Source organism: Ixodes scapularis, unplaced genomic scaffold, assembly GCF_016920785.2.
Source record: "Ixodes scapularis isolate PalLabHiFi unplaced genomic scaffold, ASM1692078v2 ptg000320l_1___fragment_1__unscaffolded, whole genome shotgun sequence".
NCBI classification, from domain to species: Eukaryota; Metazoa; Arthropoda; class Arachnida; order Ixodida; family Ixodidae; genus Ixodes; species Ixodes scapularis.
The window spans coordinates 440,651-463,234 of record NW_024609961.1 but is presented as its reverse complement, the minus strand read 5'-3'; the positions used below and the strand labels follow the sequence as shown (position 1 = coordinate 463,234).

The following is a 22,584-nucleotide window of genomic DNA, read 5'->3' as shown; positions in this document are numbered from 1 at the left end:
CACTCGTAGTTCAAACGTATCTTTTTTAACGTCGGCCTGCTCCTGCATCTCCGAGGCCGCGAAAAACGCCATCTACGTCGCTTTGCAAACGACTGACACGGGCCGGCCCTTCTGCCAACAATGACGGGGTGGTTGACTTCTGGAGTCTTCACCGGAAGACTCGCTGCACTTCCCAACAGGCATACCGGCATATGGGACTAGTCCCATGCTGTCGCTGTAGCGCAACATATCTCATTGAATTTCGCTCAGCTGCGATGTGGCGATGAGAGGCGCCGATTCAGGAAATACGTCGGTGACATCAGCGCAGTAAAACCTACCGGCACACCCCAACTCGTTGCCGCTAACACTCCCATTCTCCTACTGCCGAGAGAACTTCCGGTTCCGGAAACGGTCTACGTCACGGCTTCTTTTGCGGTCAGTTGGAGAGAATGAAAAAGTCAATATTTCAATAATTTTTTGTGTAGAAGTTAATAAACCGAGACGAAAACGGATGCCTGTTCGGCATTCAGTGAACATTGACGGTTTAATGTAAAAGTTATCTGGAAAAAGTAAAAAGGTCATTTCATGGTCCATCTCTATTCCAATGCCATTGATAACTAAAGTGTTCTGAGAAAATCCACTCGAGACAGTGTCCTTCGATGCATAACCTCCTCTATAGGCTCCTTGCACAGGACGTCACTTCCGTTGCCCTCCAAAGAAGAGGGGAAGAGGGAGCTCCCCTCTTATCAGGATCCTCCTTTGTGCCTCCCGGATTTGTACAGGCGTCGCTATTCTCCCCCCAGAAGATTATAGAAGATTAACCCGTCACTCAAAATTCTTACAAAAGCAGCTTCCCTCTCCTCCTCTTACTTGGTGTTCAAAAGTGTGCGATGTGACGTCAGTGCAAGAAGCCTATACTGAGAACATCTGGCACATCGCTTAAAAAAGTGGCCGCCGGAAGTAGGAGAGGAGGAGCGATGGATGGATGGATGGATGAATACGGCTGAGCCCTTTGGATCGGGCGGTAGCTTACGCCACCTAGCCATTTTGTTTTACCATTTAAGCTTAGAATATTTAAATGTGAAATCTATATTCACTCCGCAGTGCAAAGAAAGTGAGGCTGTGAAACCCCCTTGCCATCAGTGGATAAGAAAATACCTAGTTTTCTCTCGATTTCTGCCACCATTCACTTAATCTTTGCTTGGTAATCTCTACATGGATGGATGGATGGATGAATACGGCTGAGCCCTTTGGATCGGGCGGTAGCTTACGCCACCTAGCCATTTTGTTTTACCATTTAAGCTTAGAATAGCGGAGGAACTTTGCTAGCGCCACACAAGAGCAAGCGGACAAACACAGAAACAATTTTTTTTTCTTGTTTTTTTTTTGAATTGCGGAGAGCAGAAACTCGACGTCAACCCTTTCCCTTCGCCGTCCCCCTGTGATCTGGCACGTCGCTTAAAAAAGTGGCCGCCGAAAGTAGGAGAGGAGGAGCGGAGGAACTTTGCTAGCGCCACACAAGAGCGAGCAGACAAACGCAGAAACAATTTTTTTTTCTTTTTTTTTTTTGAAATTGCGGAGAGGATGTCAACCCTTTCCCTTCGCCGTCTCCTCTGGTCTGGCACGTCGCTTAAAAAAAGTGGCCGCCGAGAGGAGGAGCGGAGGAACTTTGCTAGCACCCCACAAGAGCGAGCAGACATGTTGCAGAGGGAACTGGCGGGCGTTCGCGGCAGACCAGTCATCTTAAATTTCTTCAACGACAGCCTGATTATTCCCTCGTACAACTGGGACACGAAGCGTTTCATTTTCGCCGCAAAGGACGGCACATGTTGGGGGGTCACGGACCTGACTAACGACATGTGGCGTCTCAAGATGGCCATCACCGACCCGTCTCACGGGCGTCTCGTGTTTTTCGGCGGACGAAAACTACTATCGAGTAGGGGTATCCTTTAAAAATTTTGTTCACAGCAAGGCCATAACGGTCGACGGGCAAGAAATCAACCTGTCTCACTACATCGATAGTTCGAATCCCTACGACAATTACGGTTACGCGTTCTACTTTCAAGACGCCAAGACCATCCACAACCCGACGAGCCCTTCAACCTTACCCGACGAGCCCTTCAACCGTACCATGTGGGAATCGTCGCTCGACGGCTGTCACGAGTCCGGCGACGACGGAAGGTCATCACCGAGACCTGACAATAAGGGGGTGGTCGTTCGATGCCCGGCGTAGCCGGTAAGCAAACGCAGAGAATGAGACGGAGGCGTGTTATAAGTTAACAACAACAAAACAGTGTTTATAGGCTCGAAACGAACATATAAAGGGAATTTAAAGTAACAGAACGTACATTTTACAAGACAGTGATGCTACGAGCGACAAACGTGTCGAGTTAAGCACAGAGAAGTACGTTACACATCCAGTTAAGTACGCGTGTACAAAGATCAAGACGAAAGTAAGAGTCCAATTAGCGACGGTCGAAAGGAAAAGTTCAAAATTGAAGCAACATACAGTTGACCGGGGAGCACGGCGGCAGTCCATCCACAGAGACGACACACGTAGAGCGGCCCTCGAAGCGGCGGTCCTTCCGGGGCAGCGGGTGGTCGGTCTCGGAGATGCGGTGCGGCGGCTCGGGTTCCCGGGAGTACGCGGCGGCGGCTTTCCCCCCCGAAGAGCGAACTGATGCTGGGGTCCAGTCGCCCTCTTTTTAACGGCGTCGGGCGCTCACGGCCGAGGCACTCGCGGACGCTTGTTCACGCACGGGGTCGGAGTCCAAGCAGCACAACACCAACAGCACACAAAGTAGTTCATACAAAAAGGGAAGCTGCATGGCCGCCATGTTGAAGTTAGAAAAAGTAAGACATAGCTAAAACAGGAGGCCCCTACGCCAACAACTTCTGTCCTGCTAAGGGTGACCTTGCAGGCGAGAAAAGTTTACCAATACACAAATGGAGCTCAAGACTTTGGGCGCAGTGAGGGTGACTTTGAGGTTGAAAAAAGTAAGGAAGACACAAAACATGAATCACGTACACCCCCGCTCGCGAACCGCGAGAGGTTGAGCTAACTAGGAAGAAACTAACAGAACGAAAACAACGCGCACGTACACGTGCCTTTGCAGCAACCGAACCAGCGACGGAGAAACATACAGGCTACAAGGAGAAATATGTGTACGGAAACGAAAACGCGTTATATTTAAATAACGTAATAAAAATAAATTACAGGATGCCACTACTTCTGTGACACGGCCCCCCACTTTCGGAATATTATCACATAATATTCTAGACCCACAGAAGTCGGCGCGCAGGCCTGTGTACTAATAAGAATGCACCACATAACCCTTGCCCAGACGAGCACACAAGTCAAATCAAAGTACAGATGTAGTAACATATTTAGATGTCAAAACAGTGCAGGCAAATAAAACGCGACCAGTCTACAACCTGCTGAGATAATCAGCTCCCATGTTTTCCTTGCCCTTAATATGCTCGACGCTAAACTGATACTCTTGGAGCAGCAAGCTCCAACGGAGGACTCGGCTGTTTAGCTGCCTCGCTTTTTGGATGTAGCTCAGCGGTTGGTGGTCCGTCTGCACTAAGAAATGCACGCCGTATAGGTAGGTGGCGAACTTTTGCACCCCCCAAACTAGTGCTAAGGACTCTCTCTCGATGGTGCTGTATGCTGCTTCCCTGGGGAGCAGCTTTCTGCTAGCATATGCGACGGGGTGGAGCGTGCCGTCATGCCGCTGCATTAGTACCGCTCCAAGGCTGGTATCTGAGGCATCCGTGCGCAGCACAAACTGATTGGAGAAGTCTGGGAGTCGCAGTATTGGAGGGCTTGAGACGCGGCGTTTGAGCTCCTCGAAGGCTTCTTGATGGGCCGACGTCCACCTAACGACGTTGTTGCCGCCCTTTTTCGTGAGCTGGGTGAGCGGCTCGCTGATTTTGGCGTAGTCGGGAATGAAGGCGCGGTAATACCCTGTCAAGCCGAGAAATGCTCGTACCTGTCGCTTTGTTCGCGGGGCTGGCGCCGCTTGGATCCTGTCGAGCGTTTTCCCGAGTGGTGCCAGTTCACCGCCGCCAATGCGATGCCCCAAGAACTCGATGTTTTCCCTTCCAAATTCACATTTGCCTGGTCGCACTGTTAGTCCGGCTGTCTCGATTCTTGCAAACAGCTGGCTCAGAGAAGTGAGATGCTCCTCCCACGTAGCATTGGCAACTAGGACATCATCGTAGTAGTGCTGCACTCCCGGAATTCCCTCCACAACTCGGTGCATCAGTTTCGAAAATACGGCGGGGGCTGTCTTTATGCCGAATGGCATGAAGCGGAATTGGAAGAGTCCCGACGTGGTTGAAAATGCGGTTTTGGGCTTGGACTCTTCGCTCAATGGAATTTGCCAATAGCCTTTGACGAAGTCTACTTTCGAGAAGTATTTCTTCTCTCCAGCCGCAGCGAAGACCGCGTCAGCTCGGGGCATGGGCTCCGAATCGGCAACCAACACGTCGTTCAGGCGCCGGAAATCAATGCACAGGCGGTTCGTGCCGTCCGGTTTCTTGACCAAAAGGACTGGAGCGTTGTAGGGCGACTGAGATTTCTCAATTATTCCGAGTCGCTCCATCTCCTGCACCTCTCTTTCTACGCCCTCTCTCGTCGCAAATGGAAGCGGATACTGCTTTACATGGACCGGAGTGTCGGTAGTGAGCTCTAACCGGCACTCGGCCCAGTCCGTCTTGCCCGGGACGTCGGAGAAAATGCACGAGTATTCTGAAATCACATCTCGGAGCTGTTTCTGCTGATCCACCCCCAAACAATCAGAAAGCCTCACATCTCGCTCGTCCTCGGATTGCCGAAGCGCTGGAACAGGAATGCCTCCATCGCTGTCCGAGTCTGTGACGCCGCAGATCGCCTGGCACACCCTTTCCACCGGTTGGCTTCCCCGCTCTTCGTATTTTTTCAGCATGTTAGCATGAAAAATCTTTCTCCCCCCTGCTGTCTCGATGATGTAGTCGGCCTCTCCCTTCTTCTCCTTGACCTCGAAAGGCCCTTTCCACTGAAGCAGTAGCTTGTTCTTATCGGTAGGCAGCAGAATCAGCACTTTGTTTCCTGGTTGGAAGAACCTTTCTTTAGTTTTCCGGTTGTACATCTTAGCGTAGCGTGCTCCGGCCTTCGCGAGCTCCTCGTGCGCTAGCTTGCATGTCTCTTCCAGCCGATTTCGGAGGTCAAAAACGTGGTGATAGGTTGTCTTCTCCTCCTCGTCGAGGTGGTGGTTCGTCCACAGCTCCTTCAGAATGGCCAGGGGTCCCCTCACATGTCGCCCATACAACAGCTCAAAGGGCGAGAAGCCCAAACTTGCCTGGGGGACCTCCCTGTACGCGAAGAGCAACGGCGCCAGGTAGCGGTCCCAGTCTCTCGGTTTTTCGGCGCACATTCTCTTTAACATCAATTTCAGGGTGCCATTGAATTTCTCGACCATCCCATTTGCCATAGGGTGGTACGGCGTTGTATGCAGCTGGCGTATGGAGAGAAGTCGGGCAACCTCCTTCATCAAATCGGAAGTAAAATTGGTGCCCCGGTCGCTTAGGACTTCGTTCGGGACGCCAAATCGAGAGAACATTCCTACTAGCGCCTCAGCGACCCTCTCCGTCTCAATACTTGGCAGCGCCACGGCCTCCGGGTATCGGGTCGCGTAATCCATTAGGGTCAGGATATACCGATTTCCATGCTTGGAAGGGGGCTGAATTGGACCCACGATGTCTATGGCCACTCTTTTGAATGGGGTTTCAATGAGCGGCGCCTTCCCCAGCGGCACACGGGTTACTCTGCCCTTTGGGATCGTTCTCTGGCAGATGTCACATGATGCGACAAATCTCTTCACGTCTGCGGTGATGCCCGGCCAGAAAAATTCCTCCAAAATTCGGTCCTTCGTCTTTTGCACGCCCAAATGACCAGCCATTATTCCGTCATGTGCAGTTTTCAATACCGCTTCTCGATGGCACCTAGGGACGACCAGCTGACGCACCACGTGTCCGGTTTTCTCAGTGTAGCTGCGGTACAGTAGCCTACCCTCCCGGTGGAATTCGATATTTCCTTCGGAATCCCTGCACGTCAGTATCTGGCCAATCTGAGAGAAGCACGGCCTGAGCGACTCGTCCGCTTCCTGCTCATCCGCGTAATCCCTGTTTAGCGGCTGTGCTGGGACGTCGGGGGCTTTGAGGGTTTGGAACCTTTGGGGTTGGTTCCTCATCTGCGAGCGCGTTACCACTGCTGCTACAGCTTCCTCATCAGCGGGCTCGTTGCTGATGGGTTCTTCCACTGCCGCCTTTGGGTCGTCGGGTGCCCTCGCGCCTTCTATATTTCCAAGGATTAGGTCATAGAGCGGCTCCGCCATGCAGAGCGCCGTGATGACCCCTGAATAGTACGGGGTGTCGATCTCCACCCGCGCTTCGGGCAGCATCCTGGCTGTTCCGTCGACTACATAAACGGGCCGGGTCTCTCCTGTGAGCTGATCGTCGCGGATGAGCTCTCGTCTTATAATCGCCGTATTGCACCCGGTGTCTCGCAATACCGAAATCGATTTGCCCTCATACGTTCCGGCGACCACCGGCAGTCCGTCGACTAGAAACTTCGGCTGTGTTATCATGACTGCATTCACGACGGGGATTCTTTCCCCATTCTTCAGCTCTAGGTAGCCGTCGCGAATGCCCTCCCGATTCGTCACCCCGAGGGGGGAGTAAACGCACGATGCCTGAGGCCTATCGTTTGTTCCCGACCGGCACGCGTCGGCCTTGTGGCCCTTTCGCCCGCACTTGAAGCAAGTAAGGCCGTGGTTGTTAGTGGTGTGGGCCCGGCAGTGTGAAGCCTGATGCCCAACGCGGTTGCAAAGATAACAACGAGGCGCTGTTCGTTGACTGCTTCTTTTCTCGTCAGTTTCGGGCCTCCCGATATCATCTCGGTTATCCTTCTTTACTTTGGCGAGGTTAAGGCTTCCCTGCGCTTCTAAAAACTGGTCGGCTAGATCCAGCATCTCTCCCAACGATTTCGCCTTCCTTTCCTTCAGATAGAGCGCCATGTTGGAATGACACCCATGTAGGAACCTTTCCTTAATCAGGAGCTCTCGGAGGTCTTTGAACTCGTGTTTCGTATCGGACAGCTCGATCCAGCGATCGAAATAGTGGCTGAGACGCGCCGAGAACTGAGCTGCGGTCTCACCATCCGCCGGTTTGCCTGAATCGAATTTGTCCCGAAAGCCGTCCGCCGTGAAACGAAACCGCTTCAAAAGGGCTGTCTTTACCTTGGAGTAATCCGCTGCATCACCCGGCGGCAACCGCCCGTAAACACTGAGTGCTTCCCCGCTCAGACATGTTGCTAGAGCTGTAGACCACTGGCTCTCTGGCCACTTCTGGCTTTCCGCAAGGCTCTCAAATCGTCTAATATACGCGTCTAGGTCATCCTTCCGGTCATCGAACGGGATGAGAAGCTTGCTTGTGTTCAGTTTCAAGCTTGGCTCCGCGTCTTTTCCCCGGCTTCCTTCCTTTTCTCTGGTCTCCTTCTCCAGCTGCTGACACTCTATTTTCAGGCGCATAAGCTGAATCTGACGCTCGTCAGCCTCCTTCGCGGCTGTGCGCTCATCCTCCGCTGTCTGCCGTGCAAACGCTCGATCCTCTCGCTGTTTATCTTTTACCCATTTTCGGAGCTCAGCGCCCGCCAGGCCAAGCTGACTACCCATCGCTAGCAACTTCTCCATTTCCATGCTTCTATCTCCGAAACACTTTCAACAACCCAAACAGGCGCTCACAAAAGGAAATCCCGTTCATGCATCGTACGTCTCAAATAACGCGGCACATTTCCAGAACTCGTCTCCCTCTCCAGTCACCACGTTTCCTTCGCATCGAACGTCCTGTCGCGGACGCCAGTTAATTGTCACGAGTCCGGCGACGACGGAAGGTCATCACCGAGACCTGACAATAAGGGGGTGGTCGTTCGATGCCCGGCGTAGCCGGTAAGCAAACGCAGAGAATGAGACGGAGGCGTGTTATAAGTTAACAACAACAAAACAGTGTTTATAGGCTCGAAACGAACATATAAAGGGAATTTAAAGTAACAGAACGTACATTTTACAAGACAGTGATGCTACGAGCGACAAACGTGTCGAGTTAAGCACAGAGAAGTACGTTACACATCCAGTTAAGTACGCGTGTACAAAGATCAAGACGAAAGTAAGAGTCCAATTAGCGACGGTCGAAAGGAAAAGTTCAAAATTGAAGCAACATACAGTTGACCGGGGAGCACGGCGGCAGTCCATCCACAGAGACGACACACGTAGAGCGGCCCTCGAAGCGGCGGTCCTTCCGGGGCAGCGGGTGGTCGGTCTCGGAGATGCGGTGCGGCGGCTCGGGTTCCCGGGAGTACGCGGCGGCGGCTTTCCCCCCCGAAGAGCGAACTGATGCTGGGGTCCAGTCGCCCTCTTTTTAACGGCGTCGGGCGCTCACGGCCGAGGCACTCGCGGACGCTTGTTCACGCACGGGGTCGGAGTCCAAGCAGCACAACACCAACAGCACACAAAGTAGTTCATACAAAAAGGGAAGCTGCATGGCCGCCATGTTGAAGTTAGAAAAAGTAAGACATAGCTAAAACAGGAGGCCCCTACGCCAACAACTTCTGTCCTGCTAAGGGTGACCTTGCAGGCGAGAAAAGTTTACCAATACACAAATGGAGCTCAAGACTTTGGGCGCAGTGAGGGTGACTTTGAGGTTGAAAAAAGTAAGGAAGACACAAAACATGAATCACGTACACCCCCGCTCGCGAACCGCGAGAGGTTGAGCTAACTAGGAAGAAACTAACAGAACGAAAACAACGCGCACGTACACGTGCCTTTGCAGCAACCGAACCAGCGACGGAGAAACATACAGGCTACAAGGAGAAATATGTGTACGGAAACGAAAACGCGTTATATTTAAATAACGTAATAAAAATAAATTACAGGATGCCACTACTTCTGTGACAACGGCTCCAAATGCAACGATCGCGCCTCCGTCTACATGTTTATGTACGACGGCAAAGCTTATACGGTGACCGAGGACAACTACGTACACAGCGGCTGCGGCGGTTCCGCGGCCACCAATCAACTCGGCATGAGCGTCGAGACATTCATCGTCACGCACATTTGCGACGGTAGCATACACGATGCCGATCCGCAGAGAGATGCGCAGAAAGCCGAGAGTGAAGGAGACATAACCGATAATGACTCGAACGGCAACCCCGAAAGCGACGACGATGCGTCTCCCGATCTGATCGACTCTGGTTGGTACACGGGCGTGGGAGTCGTGAGCGCACTCTTTATAGGCGTCACCGCCTACTGCAACAGCCTAATCGTCCGCGATCCGAAAAAATACGCCGAAAGATATAGTAAGGTTTACGTTGCATTTTTTACTCAACACAGCTGAGCTTGATTCCAATGATGGAATCAAGCTCAGAACAGTGGGGCCTTCCACGCCTTTCACGGAATGACCTCTCTCAACTGCTTACGCAGCTTGCCACCTCATCCGCAGACCATTCCTTAACGAGTATGTTCTCCCAGGAAGGTAGATGTGTACCTTTGCTTGGCAGAGAATGGGACTTCCCAGGGTGTTTGTAAAAGGAGCATTCTTACAAACCATTAATCTGTCATTTGCCCTGCAGCATCGCTCTAGCAACAGCATCAACTGACGATATGGGAGCAGTAACGTAGGATACTGCAGTTTTTGCCCTTCTCAGAATGTCGCCAAGTGAGCCCATTGGTGGCAAGTTCCGCCAGATCCATGCAAAAAAGATTTCCTGCACGTGTTCATCACTGATTTTATACCAAACCGTAAGAGAGTCAAAATCTAGAACTTTTCGCATGAGAGGCAGTAAAGACTTGTCCAAATGGGTTGAGGCGATTTATTCCAACCTGTCGATACACCAACCCTTCGTCACCACCCCAGATCCAAGAAGGCCTTTCTGCCCCTTTTCCCGGCCTCGGCATGTTCTATCCGATATCAACATGGTAGACTTTGTGACTACGTGAGCTCACTTCAAATAAATTTTCCTGATAGTCCAACTGACAGTCATGCACAACTATGTGGGCATGACTGTCAGTTGCTGCTGTGCTCGCTCGTATAACATCCAGATCTCTTCGGATGGCTGTCACGCGTCCAAGCTGGTTGTCCGACTGCACGGCGGAGGAGCGGCTGTGCCTCAAGTCACTGTACTGCAGCTACGCCATGCCCAAAGTCCATTCGGTGAACCGTATCCATAAAGGGTGCACGGGCCAGACCGACAAGCCTCGTTGCTGCCACTGGAAAACTTGGTCGAACATATCCCGGTGTCTCTTCGCTGAGACTGGTAAAAACGTGTCGGCAGAGAAGATTGATGGCTGCTTATGGAATGCGGTCAGCGGCGACAATCTGAATGTCATCAGGGCAAAGCTGAATGGCCTGATAAACGATGACAGCTCGGATGTAGCGGACCCAGCATCGGCGTCAACGCCACTAGTGAAACCAGTAAAATATCACCAGTGACAAGGTCAACCAGGAAAAATGCAGTGCACCGGCCACAGTGACTTTACTGAGCTCTTGAATACCTGCACATCATTCGTGTTCCAGAAGAGGGAAAAGTTAAATCTAGAAAAGCGATGAAAGTGATGTTCCCTTCCTACTGCACCTATGCGATGAACCAATAAACACATTGACCAAACACAACCAAGTTCATAGTAAACGCACAGCAAATGACTTACCTTTTGCTTGTTTGGATGCAGTTGCACGGCTGTAGACTCTTCGACGCCGCATGGATCTGATTCAGTCCGAGCAAGTTATGTACGTCGGCGTTTCACCGCCTTTTCTGTACCTTAGTGATGTCATCAAACAAGGCATGTAATAATGTGCATGAAATACTTCAGCTGCAAAACCTCACATTTATGCAAAGTAAATATAAACACTTATTGAAATCCAACAGCTTTGCAAGTGTCGGCGGCTCCCCGTTTTTCCAGTTGATGTGGACCATCCTGGCCACGCAGCTCCGTTATAGTGCTCTCCTCGCTTAACAACCGAAACCCCATTTGGGTGTCCACAACCGCCCGCACTAGATAGACGTCCCACGTCTCCTCTCCAACCCACTTCACTAGCACGTGAGACATTACGAGTGGCCTGCACACGCAGAACATGATAAAACCAGGAGGAAAATTAAAGAAATACGCCGCATGAGTGTCGCCTAGCATAGAAAATGCGGTCCATGGCATCCTTTACTTTCTCCCGATCAGGAAAGGCTTTCCTCGACTCTTTCATCATGTACACAATGTGCCCATTGATGCTGTTCTCATCTTCTCCCACACCGAAGTAGGCTTTCGCGACCTGCAACATTTTGACACATCAATTTTTATATGTGAGATACCCAGACATTCAAACAAAAAAGAATCGCAAAAGAAAGAAATTGGTGTTCATGTTTCAAGGCAATTATGCTGTGAGGGGCGATCTTGTCATATCCCTATTTTTTAGGTATTTTTATTGATAAGTTTGCTTGACTCTGCAGGTAGAGGAACTTATACTCAGTGGTATTTTAGCCCTTCCATTTAATTGATACTCGCGCATTGTTTTGCAATGAGTGCACCTCTCTCTATAGACCTTTGTCTGGAAGTGCTCTTTTTAGCCTCTACCGCAAGGAGCAAAGGTGAACAATAATCTCGAACCCAGACACTCACCGGGAGGGGGGGCTGTGCCGGCCTGCGCCGCTGCTTCCCGCTGCGGGCTTTTTTTGCTGTTGTGCCGACTGCCATTTCGCCGGCATCGGTCCTGTTTATCGCAGTATGTGAGTATAGTGCCCGTAATGTGAGAGCCGTTTGTCCATACATACATGGGGTAGTGACGACAAAAATCAATATCCTCTCCAATGTTGCTTGTACATACAATAGCCTCACCATAGATCAGCTTTCCTTTATTAGGTAGCACTAGGGTCCTTGAGGCCGTGTGGTCGCTTGCCCGTTTTCATATCTTCCACGAATCTACAGCTGCAAAAGTTTACAGACTGTGGGAAGAAATTAAAAAAGTGATTCAAGGCAGCTCCTTAAAGTCTGGGCATGCTTTTTGAGTGTAGATGTTTTTTTGTTTTTTTTTGAGGGACGAAGAATCATTCACATTCATAAGGTACATCCAAATTGAAGGTAGTGCCACAAATAATTTTTTAAAATTTATTTGTGGCATAAAACGAAGTTTTTCCATATAGGTGGTATTCACTGAAAGTCATAGCAGAGTCCGATACATCTGATCAGGTGCTTGTATCGAGATTCATCACTTTTATGTTTAGATCCGTAATAGCCGTTTAGATATCCGTTTAAATAATCCGCCTCCTGCTTTGAAGTGCTGGCGTCGTTTGCGTGTTTTCTGACGTTGCCGTAAAAACGTGCTTGCATGCGCACGTTGGAATCTGTTTAGGTGAACTGTAATAGTTACTTGCTTTCGGGCGTTTTGTGTGCATCTGCAGCGATGTTGTCAACAAGGTCAAAAGTAATAATAATACTTTACAATCTGAGCGGTGACTGAGGGATGGGCTCAAGAATACCGTGTGAACATACCAAAGCATACTTCAACTGGTGCTTGCAAATAAACCTCAAGTTGTTTTTATGCAGATTACAAGGAATGCTTGAACTGGAGTCCATCCACAGTAAAACACTCGCAGCTAAGCTCAAGTGTATCGTCTTGCCGATAAAAGATGGTGGGTGGCCCTAAAAAGGGCCGTTTGCTTTGTGTGTTCAGGCACACCAGTACCTTTGGCCGATGACTTCCAGAAGCCTGAGGAAGGGGCCCCTGTACATGGTCCGGCCGTTGATGGAATTCCACCAGTACCATGTTAGGTGCGACGGATGCAGGGTATTACTCGTCCCCTTGCCTCTCTTGAGGAAGTCTTGCTTTAGGGCAGTCCAGGCGGACTCGATCATCTGGGTGTGAGCGCCGGTTTCAGGGTCCACGAAGTTCTCGCTGCGGTTCACGGTGAGGTGGTTGAGCACCATGTGCCCCAATTCATTGTGAACCGTCCACAGGCCATTATGGCCTTTCCACTTGTTCAAAATGACAGTGGTTCCCGGGTGGACAATCTTGACTTTGATGGTGTGCAGCGTTCTCCGGTCCCTCTTCTTCACCTCAAACAGATGAAGCTCCCCACTAGACTCCCATATCAGGCCGACAATCCAAGGACCCTTGTCCTTGGTCCCGCGGTAGTGGTCGCTGCTGCACCCAGGCACGTTGTTGCCCCTCCAGAAGCCGTCCACAGTCGTACTTCCGCTTGCCCGGAAGAGCGACTCGTCCACCTGGACGACCTCGCTGACCCCTCCCAGTGGAGGCAGACTCGCCAGCTCGTCGGCGGCGGCTTCCCTGATGAAATTTTTCCAGTCGCACAGGACATCATTCCCCATCGGGAGAACGTCTTGCACGGCTTCTGCTGTCTGCACGCTGGAGTACCCCTTCGTCAGGGAGGAGCAGATCCACAAGATCTCCCGTCGAGAGAGCTTGATGTTGGGGTGGCTTCGACGTCCATGTAGGAGAAGAAAAATGGCCGGGACGGCCCGTCGTGGTGGACTTCTATGCCATTCTCCTGCAACAGCTGAATTAAGTAAATTCAAACTATTAGCGGGCGCGAAACTGCGTTCATATATGATGAAAATATATGATGAAAAATTTTGCATTATAATTAAAAAAAAAAGTTCATATATGACCTGTTAAATAAGAAAATTTGAAAACAATTGGGCATGCTGAATGCCCTTTGTGAAGGAACAGCTTATTAATTCTCTTTGTACGTGCGATTCAAAAATATTTCATGCCTTTCTGCAGGAGCCGCACTGGAAAGTTGGACATGCGCCCTTCGTGTGCATTCGAAAATGCGTGACCACCGAACCGCCACAGTTCTGAGCCTTGGGGTTGAAACTGAACACCACGGAGGCGCCTTAAACTTCATCGGTAGTGGCAGGCCTTTTGCGTCGATGGGGTGCAGAGTCTGGTGGGGGCTGAGGCAGAGGGAAGGGGCTCAGGCCGTACGATCGGCAAAACTCGAGCAGCGCTCGGGGGTCCAACAGAATTGGAACGAGCGTAAAGACGCCCAAGTCCACTCGTCCGGCAGGGACACAAGCGGTCATGATCGAAGATCAATTTGCGCACTCCAAATCGGCGATACCGTCCGTTTATGTACTTACGAAATGGGACAAGGGGGAGCGATTTTTAGACAAAGATCAAAGAAAAGGGACAAAAAAGTGAACTTTTATAGAGTGTAGTTTCTGTGCTTTGTTAAATCAGATGTCGAAATCGTTAACAAAGGAGTGAACTCTGTAACAATAGTTTGAGACCTGTATGTCATTCCGGAACCCGAAAGGGGTGATACACTTCTCAACTTGAGTGCACAGCTCAACAAAAGTGCACAGGTCTTGTCTCAAGGTGGGCAAGGGACACGGACAGTAGCGCATTCGGGGTGTGAATGTGACCGCTCTGGTTCAATCTTTTGTGTGTGTGTGTGTGTCCAGTTTGTGAACAAGAAGGTCGCCTTTCCCGGATCCGAGCTGCTTTGTTTGCTAGGTGTCGACGTGAGTGGCACCAGCCTTGAACGCTTCGTTGAACGAGCTTCGTCGATTAAGGGGAGAAAAAAGCATACTCGGGTCACTAACATTTCACACACGTGCGCCATTTCTGAATGCATAAAATTACGACGCAGCGTTTCACATCGTGAAAGCAAGTGATAAGTTACATTTCATACTGAATTGGACAAAACCTTTTTGAAATGTTTGCTGAAAACTGAAAAATCGTGTTTTTTTCCTCAACACAGCTAGACTTTTGTAAAAGATTTGAAAACCAACTATAGAAGTTCTTTCATCCACTTATATAGCACCAAGTACACAATGTGAAAGCATCACCTTCCTAACAATAATATTAGGAAATACAAACCCAGGGGAAATATTCAGTCTTTAAATATCTAAATTTTCTTACGTTTTGACCTGGCATGCCAAACAGCAAAGTTAATACTGTAGATGACTTCATTTTTGTAAACATGGCGAATCCCCTACGATTCACGAAAAATGAGTTTACCAAAGAATTTGGATGTAATGATAGCACTTCGAAATAATTAAGCTACATTGAAATTCTTGTGAAAATTAGCACAAATTATTCCAAACTTGAGCTTTCCACAGTTGAAGTTTGGGATTATTTGTGCTAATATTTAGCTCGCAAACAATGAGTGATTTACCATTTTCTAACAAAACACCTTTTTTTACTTGGTTTGTTTCACTTTTATATATATCGAAAACTTGGCTGCCAGATGAAGCTGTGTATACACCAGATAAGGATGTATATACGCCTGATTAGTCTATATACGCCAGATAAGGATGTATATGTGCCTGATTAGTCTGTATATAATCATATAATGTTTGATATGGCCAGGTATGGCCCAGATATGTTTTTCATACAGGGTAATATCTGCCCAAATCCTGATATGCCGATATCTGGATCCACAAAATAAGGATTTATCAGTTTCAGCCATATTAGGCCTATTTAAGAATGTCCTTGTATGGATATAAGGAAATTGAGTTTATGTGAAAGACACACCAATAACTACCAAACACGTTTGAAACTTTTATTATGTCACAATATTGTTTGTCGCCCCTGCAGCTCGGCCCCGACGGACAGCAACATGACCTGCTCTGCATACTCCCGGGCTTTGTCTGTTGCTATGGTCTTTGTTTGTGCTGCAATTGTGACCAAAACTGGAGTAATCACTATGCAGGATAACATGCATTGTGAAATTTTCATCTTTTGTGCAGTGGTACAGTGCTAAACGAAACGAAATGGGCCAGCGGAGTGCTTCACCTCGAGTACTTGCTGCGCCGTCTACCTATAAAAGACGCTCTGTAAGTGCTGTACAGAAGTAGAGGACATGATGTTCTAAATTTAGCAGGGTCACATGGTCGTGTTACCTTGATTCACAAACAAAAATTTGGAATTGGGGTTTTGTAAAATGCACTTCATGCATAAAATCGGACTACTCACACCAGCATCGCTCCATGAGTGCAGCAGCTGTGAAGAAGCTGTGCCACTCAGAATGCGTGCCCTAGCTTCTCCAGGCTCTGAAGGATCGAGTCGTTGCCCGATGGCTCCCATATATTCCCGGGGGACCTGTTGGGCATCTCTAGAGGCTTGAGTGCATGAGTCCGCGTGCACTGTTAGTTTTTTTTTTGAGAGGGGGGAGGGAACATATATTTTTACTTGAGGTAAATAAATTTCATTTATTTAACTCAAGTTTGTGTATATGTTTTCCTGCCATTGCAGGTGCTGATTGTTTTCTGCCTTGCCTTCGAAGTATATTGGCCGCTTGAGGTGGGCAGTACTGATAAGCTCACCGGTCTGCATATATCCGAATGGCTTGATGCAGTGCAGGCAGGAGGTAACGGTTTTTGAGGGTGCCTTTATAAAATAAAAACAAACAAAATAACAACAAACATTAAGAGCTGACAGCTCAGTGTTTATTCCCAAGTGTGCCCCAAGTAGGACACACCAACAGGGTTTGGGTAGAATGCGCGGACGTGACCAACAACAGATGTTGGCATCAGCTCACGTTTCGTGTAGGCGCCATGCCCAGCATTCCTTTTTCTTGCAAAGTATCTGGGGTCCTGCCATATTCCAAAATTGGCAAGACATCCTCAGAACATCTTGCAATACATTTTTTGTAACCCGCGATTCTTTGGTAATGACTTCTGACTGGCGCCGATCTTTGCATGACCTTGACGCACAATGCAAGGATCACGAAAGCATTCACTACACATTGCATAAACAATGCACCCGTGTTGATGACCCCCTGATGTTGGCCGCCCTACAAAGAGAAGAAAGATAGTGTTCATGGGAATTCATATGGTAATGAAAAACAGGCTTGATTACTTCTTATTTTATAGGCTATAGTGAGTGAGGACGAGCGTCAGCCGTTCTCGCGGAACGAATGCTTGTTTTTTTTGTTTTTTTTTTTAGATGAAAACAGTCATTGATGAATACGAAATATTACATTGTTACCTCTTTTTTTTCTTTATATTTTACGTGTGTTTAGGGGCGTGCTCCACGCTAGTTTTAGAATTTTCGAATGCCATAAATTTATTTGCCTCAAGGGCATCCTTACTGACGTTTTACATGAACGAGGGTTTATGCAATGTAAATTAAAAGCAACTTATGACACTGGAAACAAAAAAAAAATCACACTAATTGAAAACGGGCATAAACAAATATTTGGCTGCAAAAAGCATGGACAAATTGCAATATCATTGTCAAATCAAAAGCAGGTCGTCACATTTTATTTCGAACAACTGCGTGTTGTGTTCAGTTACCAAAGACTGGGAGTGGCAATAAGGCTAGCTTGGTGCGCTAATAGTCAAATTTAGATTATTTGTACATGGTTTTGGTAAATGCTAGTCATCATATCTTGGATCTCTCAGCGTTCTGAGGAGCTGTGCAGGAGATTTGGGGCTGGAAGAATAAAAGTAAACATATGAAATGATGTACACTGTGCGTGAAGTCAGCAGAAATTTGTAAAATTTTAATATGTGTGTAAAATCGATGTAGATTTTATAATACATTTTTAATATATGGCACAACCTCCGTTTTCGAAGACCCTAGAGTGTTTTCACTGACGTAATTGCATCCACAATATTGTTGTTATGAGCTGCTAAACAGGGATGCACCGTAATGAGAACTGCATGACATTTTAGCCCCGTGATTTTGGTTGTTGATTACTATGAGACATCTGCCGGGGTCCATACCTCGAATTAACGAATTGTCTTTGGAGATGGACTGGACAGTCACTTGACTCGTCTCATTTACGGCTGCAATATCCAGGACCAGACGGCGGATATCTTGAACAAACTAATTTAACAATAAACAAATATTAAGAAAGTGTATATCGAGGCATAGCATGCAACTTTCATTGATTCATTACTTTTTTAAAGTGAGTAATAGGTGGCAATTCCGTCGCATTTTGCGGTTTTCCTTTATTCTATTGGAAGGGAATGAAACACTGAGGGCCACATAGATGATATGGAACTAATCAATATTTCAGAAGCTGCACAATTTGCAAAATGGACAATGTCATTGAGTGATGTTATTGTTGCGAATAAAGGCGGTCACCCGTAAAACGAGAAAAATCAGCGCCCACGCGGGCTTGTGGAGAGGACTAGGGTTCTCACATGACGAGGTGGTGAGGCGAGGACCGGCGGAGCCCAAGGGCGGGAACGCCCCGGTAGAGAAGACACATCAGGCGGGGTCAAGTTCCAAACATATACTCCTTTATTCATGGTCAAGCAACCCGGGGGTCAAGCACCCCGGGGGGACCTGTCTGAGAGCACGGGCCTGATGGTGGACAGTAGCGCCACCTCGCTATGGAGATCCCTGTGGCAGTTCGTGGTGCCACCTAGGTAGTGCGGCGAAACTAATTGAAAAAAAATTGAAATGCAACAGTTATCATGTGCACAATAAAGGCGAGCACCACATGTTGACAGTACGCGTGTCGCATTAACATATTTTGGAAGCAAAAACAATTGGTTTTCGAGCGCATTGTTTGCATTTTGCTCATCTTGCCCACAGTCAGCCAGCACGCGACGTGTGCGGGAGTGCCATTCATTTGCAGCATTCTTTTTGGCGCTTTAATTACATTGCAAATGATAAATTCTGGACTTGCGTTATTATACCGTGCTGTACGTGTCTTTTTGAAGAATTGACCTTTTGAAAAATTATCAAAGCACCAGGAGCAATCTGGGACTAGGGCACTCACGCTGCGTCGAGTATGGGCGTCTGCAGCAGTACATCTTTGGATCTAAACACAAGATAGATTCGTGGCCCTATTTTAGTCAGTATTTACTCTAAATCTTTCCTACAGGAAAGGCCAGCTTACTTCTTGGTGCTTGTGACTTACGCCAGTGGTCCATTGTGGCCCACAAGTCGCAGGCGGGGTTAACAATGGTAGATTTAAATAAGGTGGCAGTAACAATGACTCAATTACCTGTAAGTCTTCTTTGTCTAGTTCTTCCCACTCTGCCGATCGGGGTGACGGGAGACTTCGATGGAGTAAGTCGGTGTGTGGTGCCGACGACATGCTCGTTCCACTCCAGCAGTGCAAGATCTTGCCTGAGGTTGTACGTGTTGTCCAAATGGTGCATGCGCTTATCTAAATAAATCGGCATGCTGTTGTTGAACGACTCAACGTGATACGTATCCTTTGCTTGGACGTAGTCTTCATCATTTTTGAATAGCGTCGTCGATCTTACGAAAGAGAATAAAAGCTCCTCCACAAACTGATCTTGAATTACCATCGCTTTGAATACGTACCCCTTCATCTTGCAGGGGGAGCCCTTGTTGCACTGCTCATGTCGTCCACAAACACAATGGACGCAGTTCGTCGGCTTGTTTCGCAACTTGGTGGCACTGCCATCGCAGGTTGTCATCGCGAAGTAGGCGTGGTTGCGAACCAGTTTGCATTTGTCCGATAGCTCGGCATGCCACCTCTTCCCTTCATTTTGTTTTGTGCCGAACGCAATCATTTTTATTCGTTTTAGGGTTCCTTTGGTGCGTTCCATCTATTATTGGAGTTGGTAGTCCCGTTTTGTTTTCTTAATATTTTGTTGACGGCGGTGTTTCGATCGTGAGCGTAGTCCCCAACGGATATGTTCCTTTTGCAAAAATATTTGTGCAGCCGTTTTGTGGCAACCACTTCCTCTATTAAAAAAATTTTGATACTCGGCATACTAGGCCAGTATCAAACAGGATTATTGAACAGATATACTGGAAATACAGGTAATAGTTTTACTGGGAATACTGGACCAGTATCAAACTGGATTATCAAACATGGGAGTGAGGTTCTTTTCTTTCCGATAATGAGGTTTGATGGGGATGCTGGCTGCTTGAAGTTTATCCTGAAGTCTTGCCTCTTGTCGAGAATGTCGAATTACGTATCGCGGAGATTTGGCGTCAACAAGAACAACAAAAACGTTTACTAATTAGGAGTGAATACAATAACTAAAACAGCAAAATGTCACAGAACTGTCATCCTTACCGGACACGGCTGGAGTCTCTCGGTTGAACAAAAAAACCTACTCCGGGAGCACCAACCTGGTCGCTCCTCTAGAGCCCGTTCACTCCCCCCCCCTCCCCCTCGTGTTCAAAAACTTGTGGCCACAGCTTGTTCAAATCGATCGGAGTCCAATGCCCATCCTATTGGGTGCAGTCGGCGATGCCCTCATAACTCTCAGAAGAGAGGTTACACCCACTCTGGAGCCAAAACAAGTATTGCCAAACGGTCTTAAAATTAAAGAGAAAATTTAAATACCCACCCCGGTCAGGCCAGATGAAGGCAAGGCATGCCAGCTCCGACCACGAAGAGGGTCGCAAGAAAAGGCCTGAATGGGCACCCTATTCCACTCATAGTGAAGTGTAGTTGCGCCGACAGCAGAAAGCTGGCCACAGTCTGTCGGGGAATTGTCACAGCAGACATCTGGGTCTTGGAACAAAACCATTAGCCTAATTTATTGTTCGGCCCGACAATGGCTGAAGGCCCCTCTCTGGGTGCCGTCTTCCAGCGGCAGATCCCTGCACTGGAAGCCATGACCGCAAGCCGCCGCCTTCGCACGGAGAGACGGGCCGCAGTGTCTTGGGGTATGTCCGGCTGCGCTGTCGCAGGCGCACAGTTATCGGGCCCCCGACACCGCCGAACAAAACCCCCATCGTCCGCCCTTCTAGGCCAAAGCTGCCGTACATAATCTGCTCTACCTTATCCTAAAAGGCGAACAGCAGAAGACGCCATTTAGAGTCTTCGAATATTGTTTACAAATCCGAATTTACCAGTACTTCGATATGCCTTATGCATATTAAAGTTTTTGGGCATGTTCAAAATATGCCAGAAATACTATAACACTAAAAATAGTCTGAATAGACAAGAACTAAAAAGAAAAAACCTTTCGCAAGGTGCCTTCAAAATATACCTGAGACACTAAACAAGATAAAAGAGAGTCTGACTAGACAATCAAAACATTCAGTGTGTGGTGCAACATAAAGACCTAAAGATAACACAGTGTTTCACCTTCCCTCCAAAGGCAGCGGAGGCTATGGGCCACACCAGTTAATCGAGTGCCGGGAGGGTGTAACGTGACATTCTGGTTGGGTGGCTCAAGGAAACGTGACACTCTCTCAACAGCGAATTGGCCGGGTTGGCCGGGTTGGCTGGTAGCATCTGCTGAACTCGGACGGAAGGTAAAACAAAGTATAAAATAGAATTAAAAAAAGAAACCATGGCGTGCTGTGACGTCTGTTGATCAAATATGCCCGAGGCACTACACTGTAAAGATTACAAAAGTCTGACTAGACAGTAACAAACATGAAATGTGTGGTACAACATAAAACCGTAAAGGTAAAAAACAATTCCACTAGAAGTAAATAGACAAAAAAAAAAAAAAAATTCACAGTGCGGTGCAGCGCCCAGATCCGAGAGGAAGTTTTTCATGAAGTTGTTCATTTGCCGCACACGAACAGCGTGGTCCTCTTGCAAGTTGGCAGCCTCGGGGTTCGGATGCTGGTGCACATGGTAGCTCAAGGCGTTTGAAAAAGAAATTGGATCAGTAGGGTCTAGGCTTGAAGTGTATATATTGTTCACTGCTTAGTATTACAAAAAGTTTAGGATTGTATTCCGGTAACCTTAAAAATTATCTATATTGGGGGTGGACATAGAATGAACGTTTTAACATGGTCAATCGCCACCCTTTAAATATTAATGAATCAGTTAGTTGGTTGCATTGATTTTTAGAGATAATAGTTCAAAAAAGCAAAAGGGCCAAGTATTGATCATGCTGACAATGCTGAGGTCCACAATGTGTGTGCGCTAAGATTGCATGTAAGCCAGTTTATTATTATTATGTGAACACAAGTTACATGGACACAAAAGATTCTGGCAAAGAAGAGGGAGGAGGAGGAGGGCCCGGGCAATTACGCAAGCAACCGTTAGATGTTTCGCGTGAGGTAGCCCTGTTACACATTGTGTCAATACGCATTTTGCATTGGGTTATAGCATTTTCGGTTAAATCCTATAAAATCCGAAAGACGCACGCCGGTAACGATTTTGCGGACTCTAATTGATCTGAAAAAATCCTGAATTTTGGGACTGCCGTTGCACGAACCCGGCTTGTTTCATATTTTCCTGGAATACTAGCGCAACTTGTGTTTTTCTCTTCTTTTTAGATTCCAACTTTTGTTTGTAAACGTCACAAAAAGGTGTCTTTTGCCCATTATCAGAAAAACAAGGTAGCCTTCCCATCATACAAGTTCTTGATGCTGGCGGAAGATTAAAAACAGAACAACAAAATTTGTTCAGGCATTAGAGAATGCACACGATAAACACTATTCGAAAGGCACATCAGATATCTATTTTGAAGATATGCCAAAACATAGAGCATACTTTTCACTGCTGCCACCTTCCTTGGCGTCGGGGCTTGCTTGGCTACAGCTCCAACTTTGGCCGAGCAACGGCTGGCCTGGCCCGTGACGCTGCGTTGCTGCAGCTCCTCGACAGACCAGATATACCTCATTACATCTTTTGTAAACCTT

General features: G+C 48.0%; 1 protein-coding gene across 1 annotated transcript; it reads right to left on the bottom strand.

Moving 5' to 3' along the window:
* Positions 1–2,251: 2,251 nt before the first annotated feature.
* Positions 2,252–9,225, bottom strand: LOC121047185. The gene has a single exon (XM_040502240.2). It carries the CDS (start codon positions 7,719–7,721, stop codon positions 3,408–3,410), a length of 4,314 nt encoding a protein of 1,437 aa, XP_040358174.1. The 5' UTR covers positions 7,722–9,225; the 3' UTR covers positions 2,252–3,407.
* Between the last annotated feature and the right edge of the window lie 13,359 nt (positions 9,226–22,584).